Genomic DNA, 11,439 nt, shown 5'->3' with positions numbered 1-11,439 from the left:
ATGCATGTTTCATGTGTCTTTGTGTGAGATAAAATAGAAGAAGTGATTGTGCACCTTGTGTTCACCTGTATATGTGTATGGGTGTGTGTGCATGTATGTGAAATCACTGTGTGTGTGTGCGTGTATGTGTGCATGTATGTGAAATCACTGTCTGTCTGTGTGTGTGTGTGTGTGTGAGTAAGTGCGTCCGTGGGCCACGCTGCTGAGCAGGTCTCAGGCGGTGGTGTGCAGGGGCGTGCCTCCGTGAGAGGGCGATGAGTTGTGCTCTGAAGAGGAGGACAGTGAGTGCGAGGAGGAGACCTCCCGATGCAGCTCCTCCACCTTCCTCTGCAGCTCTGCACGCAGGAACAGCAGCTCCTTCAGGTTCTGGTGCACAGGCATCTACACACACACACACACACACACACACACACACACACACACACACACACACACACACACACACACACAGAGAGAGATTTTGGTACATCAGTACAGTGTGCTGAAGTAGTCTTTCCATCAAACAGTATCATTCTGCATGCTCCAACCTCTTCTCTGCTGCAATACTCTCCAACTAAGCATGCTGAATGTGTGACTGAACTTCATTAGCTGAGCTCATATACAGTAAGTTTAACAAACACTGCAAACACAATCAACCTGAGAAACCTTATTAAACATTCTCATTTCTATCCGATTATTTGCTGGTGAAAATATGCATACAACTTTCTTCATTAGGTCAAAGGGAACTGACAACAAGGTATTGACAAACACACACACACACACACACACACACACACACACACACACCTGTGGCCTCATGCGGGGATTCCAGCGCACATAGTAGCTGACCCAGAGCTCTAGGTGCCGGAGGCTGGCCAGGGGGTAGATCACATGGTGCTGGTAGTCCACGTAGAAGGGGTTGGTGAAGTCCTCTGGCTGGCTGTTGATATAGGACCACAGGGACACCGTCTTACTCTGCACCTCCTGAGAGAGGGAGGGAGGGAGGGAGGGAGGGAATAGATAGTTAGATCGATGGAAGAGTGGAAATGAGCGAGGAAAAGCAGATAAAAGTGAGATTTTAGTGTAAATCACATTAATGTATTGGTACTATAAATCTACTTCGGTGGTCTCATTTCAAAATCTCCCCTACTACATGTTTGTGGTCCAAACCTGCTCTACTCTCTCCTTCTCGCTGTTGTAGAGGAATGTACCAAACAGGCAGCTGTAGAGGTGGTCCAGAATGGTGATGAGGAAGAGCTCATTGAACTCAAAGGCTGCAGGGAACTAAACAATGAACAGACAAACATTTGTGACCAATTATATTCTAATTAGAAACAAACATATGAGCATATAGCACACTGACAAAGACAGACCCTCCATTCAATGCAGACATAGGCCTACCAGCTACACAAAATTGTATGAATAATCATTTAAATTGTGTTCATATCCATTTCTAGGGCATATTTGATGCAATAACCAAAATGAAACAAGTTGGAGAGGTAAAAGCTGAAATTTATTGTGACTTTATTTCAGAAGGAGTTCCAAGGAAATCCAAACAGGGAAAGCGGCAAGTTGTTGGAATGTCTTAATAACAACAATATACCAACTACAATAACTATGATCTATTAATATCATGGGGCTAATGCATTAGAAGGACAATAGTTTTTACAACCCCATTTTTTGCTAGCAAGCTCCCCCTAAAGTCGCGGAGTGTACCTCACTTTTACACCACTGTCGTAAATAAAAATTGCGCTTTGAGACCCCCTAATGGACAGTGGTATCTGTTTGGTTCAGTATGGACCTACTATGCATACAGTTTAGGTTACAAGTCAAACAAGCTATACACACCTGTCTCATCATCTGCCAGACACAGTCGATAAACTGCACAAAGAGAGGGGAGCGCTCAGAGTTAGCGTGGTCCTCATCTCCATGTCCCACACGCTAAAACAGAGACAGAGAAACATTACGATACATACCAACGTATGAATGTAAACACACACACACACACACACACACACACACACACACACACACACACAGTGGGGGACAACCAGGAAGTACATTACTCCTCAGTGTGGCCAATTCCTATTATTGTTAGTCTGTAGTCCTTTGCTTTCACTTCTGAAACCCCCAGTGACTAGTCTATGCACATGTCCAAATATGAACACATTCATGCAAGCGCACATGCAAACACACACACACGCACACACACGCACACACACACACACACACACTGACCGAGGCGAACTTGTGTCCAAAGCTGATCCACTCCTTCTCCAGCAGCACCTGGAAGCCCCTGAGGGTGCGGTAGTGGCTGTCCAGCATCAGCATCGCCAGGGAGGTGAGTTGGGCCGTGCGGTCCCAGCCGTCACTGCAGTGCACCACCACCGATGTCTTACCCGACTCCAGCTTATCTGCAATACGCACCGCACCTGCCAACAGCAGCTACAGAGGAAAGACATGGATGGGATTTTACATTTACATTTATTCATATTTATTCATTTCGACGCTTTTATCCAAAGTTAAAGTTTAAATTGAGGAACAACAATCGACTACAGTTAACAGATTGATGGATAGAAGGGAAATCAAAGTGAACAGGAGTAGAGGCTGAGAAATAGAGGAAAGATATATCACCCTTGTCCCACACTCTCTATTTAAACATTCACAGCAGTAGGTGACTAGAGATAATTGTGTGTGTGTGTGTGTGTGTGTGTGTGTGTGTGTGTGTGTGTGTGTGGCTCACCCTGATGTACTCCAGCCAGTGTGTGTGTGTGTGTTGCTCTCCCTGATGTACTCCAGCCAGTGTGTGTGTGTTGCTCTCCCTGATGTACTCCAGCCAGTGTGTGTGTGTGTGTGTGTGTGTGTATATGTGTTGCTGACCCTGATGTACTTCAGCCAGTGAGTGTGTGTGTGTGTGTGTGTGTGTTGCTGACCCTGATGTTCTCCAACCAGTGTGTGTGTGTGTGTGTTGCTCACCCTGATGTACTCCAGCCAGTGTGTGCCGTCGATGGCGGAGAGCCAGTGCTGGTCATCTATGGTGGGGTAAACGACCTCCTTCAGCTTCCTGAGGGACTCGCGCATCACATGGATGTTGGGGATCTCCAGAAAGTTCAGCTCCACATTGGAATAGAAGTTCTCACTCTCATACCCACCATCTTTAGCCTATGGGAGGGAAGAAGAGAGATGGAGAGGAAGGGAGAGTGAGAGAGGGGGGGGGGGACGAGAAAAATAAGTTATTAAAGTAAACGAGTTGAGAGGAATAATGAGAAATGACAGAAGACATGAGCAGAGGAACAAGGAGAAGACGATGATGAAGAAAATAAGGTGCAGAGAGTAGAGACAACGAGGAACGAGGAAGAGAGTTGTGAGGATTCAGCATCTACTATCCCATAAGCTCCATCAGTCCACGGTCAGCAGTGAACACTTGTAACCCATAAGCACTCCGCACCTTGTTGGTATCGGCCACGCTACTCTGGCGGGCATCGAAGATGGTGAGCTTATGCGACTGGGCGTTGGCGTCCATGATGGTCTGCAGGTAGCGCTCGTCCTCCCTGCAGCGGCGGTCTGAAGCACCCACTAGTGGCTGGCTGCAGCGCACAATGGTGGCCTGGGTCTCCGGGTGGATCCAGGAGAGGACCTGAGAGAGAGCAGGGGAGGGATGGAAAGAGAGGTCAGGATTGTAGCTATTTCACGTTAATGGAAAAAAAACTACAGAAGGAACACATTCTGTACACACACACACGCAGAGCACACTTACATATGTCCATATCATGTTCATCAGACCCAAAATGACACATTTCCTACATTTCCTTCTAACAAAAATAACACACACCATCACCCTCAAAACACACACTCTCTAAAAAAAAACACACACACATGCCTAGCCTGAAAACACACGGAACATGTACATGGGACATAAAAGTAGCCTGCATAGCGTACATACACACACACACACACACACACACACACACACACACACACACACACATTTATAAACAAACGCTTGCTCATGCAGGCAGACAAACATACACACACACACACACACACACACTGACCGGTATGCGGTGCTTGACTCTGAAGGAAGCCACTCTCTTGATCTCGTCCTCTGTGATGTTGGTAGGGATGACCAGCAGGGAAGGGTAGGTGTCACACACCTCATAGCTGCTGTTCAACTTGCTGATGGTCCAGCTCTCATTGGGGAGCCCCTGAGGAAAATTCATTTATTAATTTAATTTCAGCAGAAACCTTCCAAACTAATAGTATTGTACAGTTATACATCTGCACCAGTATGAGTGCTCCCTGGGTCTCAAACCCATGGCTATCAGTCCTCTTTCCCAGAGTCATCTTTCATATTGATTGGATAGGTTTATTAATCATCATATTGATTGGATAGGTTCATTAAGAGTAGCTGTGGCATCATGGTCTACTGTAGACACAATGCTTCCCACACTGATACCTGTCTCTTGTATTCTGCCACGGGGTCATACACCTTCCACCCCTCCACCGGATACTCCTCCTTATACTGAAAGGCGAAAAGTGACTGGAGGAGAGATGAAAAAGTGAGTTGAGTGAAAGCTCTTTCGAACAATCAAATGTGCAGGATGCTGAGAGTGACAGGGGGACTTACCAGATCGTGGGAGAGGGGGAAAGCGTGCTTGGTCAACACCTCCATTACATCCACATTAGTCTGGTCCTCCTTCTTGTAGGCAAACCTGGGGCTGCGCATGTCCTGAGAAAGGAGGAGTTCTGATTAAGTCAGCCGGGATGTGAAGATGTAAAATGGATGTCTAGAATTTAGGTAAGATACTTTTTTGTATTTGTTCTCTCTCTCACACTCACACTCTCACTCTCACTGACCGTGGTTACATGCATTCGAATAACTGGCTTAGTCGGACTGAAATCGAATTATCCGTTTCATGTAAACACCTTTGTTCGACTATGTGCGGTCCGACTACGATCCGATTAACACCCCTGGATAACTCGATCCGATCCAGTTGATAACTCGACTATCGCGGCATGTAACGGTGAATTGGATTAGGAACTGGACTTTGCGTCTTTGCGCATGCTTGAGATCCCGCCCTCCTCCCTCCCTCCATGCCAGGTCGTGACCCGGAAGACGAAAGAGAGATAAGTTGTCTCAACTGTTCATACTAATGACACGTTGTTTTATGAATATTCTGCAGACTCTCACAAGCTTATTCTTGTTGATTATGAACAAACATAACAGAAGAGGTCCGAAGATATGAGCACCTTTACAACCCCTCCTTAAACACGTAAAAGGACGTTCCACATTTTATTTGCTTAAAACACACAGCAGTACTGTCAAATCAGCTGTCACTCGGCTATTACCTGACCAAGGTTCCATGGCAATGTTCCGAAAGCCCATTATTCCGACAGCCCGCTGTTTCGAAATTACGTAATACATACACACACACACACGCTCACACACAGTAATACATACACACACACACACACAGTAATACATACACACCTTGCAGACCATTTCCATGCCGCATGTGTTCTCTCCATTGCTTTGCACACTGATGGTCTCCAGACGGCTAATGGCCCCTAAGTTCACATCCAGCAGGAAGTATTGGTCCTGGAGTGGACACAGACACACACACAGACACACACACAGACAGACACACACATGCACACAGACACACGCAGACAGACACACGCATGCACACAGGCACACAGACACACAGACACACAGACACACGCACAAACTTCTTGTTTACATTCAATCACATTTCCAAATGGAGGTTAAATATCTAGAACTACATTAACATGAATGAACACCACTGCTACATCTTGAACCTGATGAAAACGTTCCTCTCTTCGGGGCCGTAACAGAAGTGTGAAAGAAACCAGACCAAACACAGCCTTTCACATTCTAATTTACAGTCAGAGGACATACACTGTTTCCGGACAAGGGACAACACATCTGATTTTAGTGGCAGGAAGAGAAAATGACTATATCCATGTCAACATCTTGGGGTGGGGAGGGGGAATTGAGAGAACATAAAACATACTTTGTTGAACCTTGTAGTCAAAGCAAGTTTTTGTATGTGTTCCACAAAAGGGTTTAAAGTAAATGTATGTAGGTTGTGCATGTAGTATGTGGTCTACACTGTGGAGACAGTAGCCTGAATGGAAAGTATATGGACAGTTAGGCGTTACAGTGAGCTAGGTACAGTGTACTTCTGTTTTGCCTGGACTTGGCCTGTCTCAGAAAAGCATCTTTCTGCTACAACTCATGTAATTGAAAGAAACCCATGTCCAAAATAATTGAAAATAACATTTCTATCATATCTCTCTATCAACAGCAGTTATAGCACAACAAAGCTTTAACCATTTGCGGAATCAGGTTTTCTTTGGAAGTTTTTCCAGAATTATACTGTGCAGATCTAGAATTTACATTGACTGCCATTTCCATTACTACATCATCAAATGGAACCTTCAGTTGGCAACATTCTATTCTATTTGTGACCGTACTCCTCCAGAGAAACACTACACTGGTCCAACGGTCACTGCATAGATTGTAGTCATCACACAACACAGTCTTACCCGCTCCAGACTGACAAAGTACAGCTTGTAGTCTGTGACTGTTAGTGTGCCGGTCACCGCTCCACTGAAGGGACAGATGTACATCACATCATTAGCTGAAGAGAGAAAGAGACAAGAGGCCCTTTATGTTATGAATAAAGCTATGCCAAGCAGTCAATAGTCTTATGCTCTTTCAATAAGTGCACTCACTTAATTGCTCTATACAATCACTGCACATTGTTGAGCACTTTTAATTAGGGACATTTTTATATTCACCATGCACTTTTGGAAACAAAACATGCATCAGTTGTGGGAACCAGCATTTGTAGGAACTAGAACTTTTGACTTACTTAAATTTCCTCATTGTTGTTTTTAAAAAATTTTAATAAAATGTTTTGTGAGTCACTCTGGCAAAAGTGTCTGCTAAAAACTATAAAATATAACTTTTGGGTAATCCACTGAATACTGACCAGTGGCTCTGATGGTCTCTCCAGGAACCAGTGGGACCTCGTCCATCTGAGCGTTAGGCTGGTGTCCAAACACCTGCCCGTGTACAAAACCCACAGAGAAAACACAGAGAATGTCAGAGCCGGATCTGAATGAGGCAGAGATTATCTAGATCATCTTGACTACATTCAAGATACATTTGAGCCTAAAAAGAGCTAAAGAATCTCGCCGAGTTTACTGTTTACATTTCAAATATTACTATTCGTTATTTTTTATTTAAATATTTATTGTTACTTTAAAATATAATAATATATATGTTGCCAAGAGCTGTCTAGACTGTGGTCCATAAACAGGTAGCCCGCCTGGTCTAACAGCATATGCACGAGTTGAGTTTTATCTATATGATCTATGACTATGTATCTATCCATACAGCACTACACTATAGGAGACACTGATGGATTAACCGGTCAATCATCCCCATTACTTCATACTATACTATACATACTTCATTCCATACTTCTGTCTGTCCCTGTTCCAAATTCCAAGCAAACCTTCCAGCTATAGCTGCTCTGAAATTGGATTTATTGTCATTAAAATGTTGCTGATTAGCTAACTCAGCTATAGCAGCTATAGTCAGGAGTGCTACTGAGGTCGAATGAGTTCAGTCAGGGAGATGTGCAGCAGGATGGGCAACCCTAGGCCTACAGTGGAAGACGAGGTTACTAGTAAGAGTTAGAGACAGAGGGAGGGGGAGGGAGCTGAGGGTTAAGCAGAGACTTGCCATGGAGTAGGAGTTCAACTCAGAGTCGCTATCATACTGAGACCCCTGCCCTCCCTCACACGAGTCCTGCACGGCAGTGTGGGACGGAGCGAGGGAGCCCGAAGCGAAAGCAGAGAGAGAGAGAAAGAGAGGGAGAAGAAAAGAAACAAGCATACAAAGAAAAGAGAGAAGCATGGGGTTAGTGCTGCTACTCAAGGGTGATGAGAGGAAGGGCGAGAAAGAGATTAAAGAATACAATAGCAGAGACATTTCTACTCCCCAAAGGTCAAGTGCCAAACACACACTCGCACAGGAAGTGAGACAGAGGAAGTATTTTTGTGTATGTGTGTGTGTGTGTGTGTGTGTGTGTGTGTGTGTGTGTGTCAGAAGGTAGACAGCACAGTTACCACACAAAAGCAGTTAAAAGAGGAAGATTGCACTGAAGAAGACCATTAATCAGTTCTATCAGCATTCCGTTTTAAACTGTATAAGGCAGAACAGGTCAACTGTCCTATTACAGAAGTGATCATGTATGTAGAGACAAGAAGAAGTAAGACAACTACTGACCTTTCCCATAAGCATCAGTATTTAAATGCTAAAACAGACACTGACTGATATTGTTTCAATGCGACCTGGCTATCAGGGCAGGGCACTATGAGTACATTCAGGTTCATGGCAGATGTGCAAAAGTATGGCATGTTTCTCTTCTAAGTTCACATGCACTTTCTCTGCACAGTAATAACCAGCAGTAACTGTACGAAGCATAGTGTGCGTCACAACAATGTGTAACAGCGAGCATCCAAGTACTGAGCAACTGAACACTACCACGTCCAGCACCCAAACACGGACTACGATGTTAGAACCAGACAACAGGAAACCCCATGAGCAGAGGGAGTCTCCATCAGATCACAAATGGGGAATGGAGAGAATAGCATGGGCTCCATATCCCACTCATTATCCCACAAGAGACAAATGTCACAGAAAACTTTCACAAACTTTAAAAGACTATAAAACTTTTATAACCTAACCCACATCTCACTCTTACCCTTAGATTGGGCCTCTTGGGTACCTGTAGGTCGCAGACACAAACCAGACAGACAAGGGAGTTAATACACCAACATGCAGACATACGGAGACTGCTTGACAAAGACAGACACACTCATGACATACATGACACTAAAAACACTGAGCAGTCAGCAGCCTGGTGTAACCGTGTCACCAACATTATAGGGTGCGGAGACGTCATGGGGAGTAAATGGTTCTATGTGAAGTCTTTTGAGACACCGAAGTACACTGGGCTTGTCCCCCTGTGAAACTAAAGAGCTCACAGGAAGTCTCCCGCGGAGAGCTGTAAACAGCCAGGACACGTGAGCAAACATGGGGGAGAAAAGCAACCTAACAAGCAGCACTGCCGGCGATAAAACAAATCACTCATGAAGCTGGTCACCTCTTGTTTTCTTCAGTGTTTTCTTGTAAACACGGACAGACAGCAGGCCAGAAGCAGTGGCGAAACACTAATATATTCTATGACATTTGCTTGCCCAGATACAACACTCTCTCCCTCTGTCACTTAGGCGCGCGCACACACACACACACACACACATACCACTGCAGCCCCTTACCCTGACATATGTTCTTCTTCCAACCTGTTAAAAAGAGTGTATGCATCATTATAGCAACACATTAGCAAGCCTGTAGACTTCCCTAGTTAACTGTAGCCTCTCTTCTGTAAAGTCGGAGTAGCAGGCAAGTCAGACACAGTAAGCAATTAAGCAAATTGCTTGTATAAATAATCCATTTAGACAGGATTAGAAGGACTTTTTTTAATTTAAATTGTGTGAAACTTCAGTCAACACAGGATTAAATGTGCTGGCCATATGTGGAGTCCAGGTCTTGGCACCACTGGGGCTGCCCCTGGTAATAATGCAAGAACCTGATTTAACTGCCATTTTTCCTTTCAAGACATTTCTAATGGCTTTGTCCGAGTAATCTTAAATTACATAGTGTATATACGCAATACACATATTTTCCAAATGATAAATATGATGGAAGAGTCGTGGGTTGACAAAACTTAAAACCGATGTCTTGCCTTTAAATCTCGTGAGGGAACTTCGGGTGGGCCACCTCCAGATACCTGGCTGTTGAGCGTTGCGGCAATCAGTTGTTTGCACCACTCCACGTGCGAGCCCGTGGGGCTATGAAGGGAGAGAGATGACAGTAAGAACAGGAAGCTGACAAACGTTTATCCTTAACAGTGGTAGGCTACAGCATAATACAGTCTATGCGAATATATGATCTGCAGGCTCTTATTCCAGTCTCCAGGCAAATGATTTTTGCGTACCACTGTAACAAGCTCCAGTGCATAAATGGGACATCTGTTGTTTATATGGAGGATGCATGTTTAGAGGGTGTTGTTTTGGTACTCTCACTAGCCCACGGAGCAGGCCTCACATGAAGAACTTTCGGTTACATTTAGCGTACGTCAGTAAAATACAGAGATCTATCTGATGTTTTAAAGTTCATCTTTGCGACGGACGAAGATTAAATGCAGAGAAACATACTACATATATATATATATATATATGGGCTACTATGAGACAACCACGCTAGGCTCATCGAATGGGTGACAGATTATTCCCCCCAAACCAAGATAAGGCTAGGTTTCACTGCTGGGACAAGAATGCATGTTGGGTAGCCTACAAATTGCTCAACCTATAGGCCAACTATGATGCATTATGTATAATTATGTAAGACAATCTACCATAATAAGCATATAACTAAATTCCCGTTATGGCTGCAGCGATAATACACCGAAACGGAAACTGTCGCCATTTATGCTCCGCGACATATATCACACGTTGGAATCAAGTTATATTTCACAAAAATGTGTACCGATAGAACCGAGGGAAATCTCCGTAAATTCACCTGTCCAGTGTTTCCACGCTCGCTTGTCTTGATCCGGTATTTCCTCCCAGAGTCCGAGGTTTTCTGCTAGGAACTGGTGGCTGCGCTGGGCTCTCCGAGCCAGCACTCGGTTGCTTATCCATTCCTCCCGCGTTTCCTTCCCTACAATATTGTAACAGTTGAGTTTTTCCTTCCTGTGCTGACCGATCTGGGTTGATTCCTTGATGGCTCTTGTTTTCAGGATGCCATGGCCGAACCGCCTCCTATCCGCCAGATCGCAGGCTGCACCCCTCGCAGCTTCCTGTACTGCGCTGGCTTACTCTCCGGATGACAAATAGCGCATCTGTTTATTTATTCGAGGAAGCAACCATCTCGCACACCCCGAGCGGACCACCTCTGATTACCCAGCATGCATTTCATCCTCTGTAACAGCCGCTATGGGTCTGCAACTAATCCAGCTAGCCAGCATCAGCACCACCCCTCCCAGACGACAAGGATTAAGGACCTACACTCCCTTCTGCGCCTCTAAATATGTTGCAGCCTGAATTGAAATATAGTAGACCGTGTACACTTGGAATAGGTCTACGCAAATAAACATATGAAGGCAATTGTAAAGAAAGTGAAAGTGAGTTTTCCTGAAAAAAAAGGCCATGGACAAGAGTATGGCAGTATTTGATGTTATATTGTACAAGACGCTTGGGTTTCACTCTAACCAGACGTCTGAAAATTTCACACAGGAGCAAAACTATTACTAATACAATTCTGCAGCCAAAACATTTTCCAAATCAGCACACCATTAA

The 11,439-nt window shown here is 44.6% G+C and overlaps 1 protein-coding gene across 3 annotated transcripts; it reads right to left on the bottom strand.

The window, feature by feature from the left end:
* Window positions 1-129: 129 nt before the first annotated feature.
* Window positions 130-11,311, bottom strand: mtmr1a (myotubularin related protein 1a). 3 transcript variants are annotated; one of them, XM_031584786.2, is made up of 17 exons: window positions 10,661-11,311; window positions 9,825-9,930; window positions 9,358-9,381; window positions 8,781-8,804; window positions 6,999-7,071; window positions 6,550-6,644; window positions 5,471-5,578; window positions 4,607-4,708; window positions 4,436-4,519; window positions 4,035-4,184; window positions 3,428-3,616; window positions 2,956-3,141; window positions 2,218-2,424; window positions 1,828-1,920; window positions 1,150-1,263; window positions 787-963; window positions 130-381 (listed from the first exon to the last, which is right to left on the bottom strand). In XM_031584786.2, exons 1-17 carry the CDS (start codon window positions 10,780-10,782, stop codon window positions 214-216), a joined length of 2,022 nt encoding a protein of 673 aa, XP_031440646.1. In that variant the 5' UTR covers window positions 10,783-11,311; the 3' UTR covers window positions 130-213. The 3 variants fall into 3 exon arrangements, with proteins under 3 accessions (XP_031440646.1, XP_031440647.1, XP_031440645.1); XM_031584787.2 differs by lacking the exon at window positions 9,358-9,381; XM_031584785.2 differs by lacking the exons at window positions 8,781-8,804; window positions 9,358-9,381 and adding an exon at window positions 7,757-7,822.
* Window positions 11,312-11,439: the final 128 nt, after the last annotated feature.

The sequence above is a fragment of the Clupea harengus genome, chromosome 18 (genome assembly GCF_900700415.2).
Source record: "Clupea harengus chromosome 18, Ch_v2.0.2, whole genome shotgun sequence".
Lineage (NCBI taxonomy): Eukaryota > Metazoa > Chordata > Actinopteri > Clupeiformes > Clupeidae > Clupea > Clupea harengus.
Note: the sequence above shows the minus strand (reverse complement) of the source record. Positions and strands in the feature narration are given on the sequence as shown.

Coding starts and splice junctions, on each gene's coding strand:
- mtmr1a (XM_031584785.2), bottom strand. CDS start 10,782: ATGGATAAGCAACCGAGTGCTGGCTCGGAGAGCCCAGCGCAGCCACCA. Junction 1,921..2,217: donor TTGGACACAAGTTCGCCTCG/GTCAGTGTGTGT, acceptor TCTCTGTTTTAG/CGTGTGGGACATGGAGATGA. Junction 964..1,149: donor AGAAGGAGAGAGTAGAGCAG/GTTTGGACCACA, acceptor TCCCTCTCTCAG/GAGGTGCAGAGTAAGACGGT.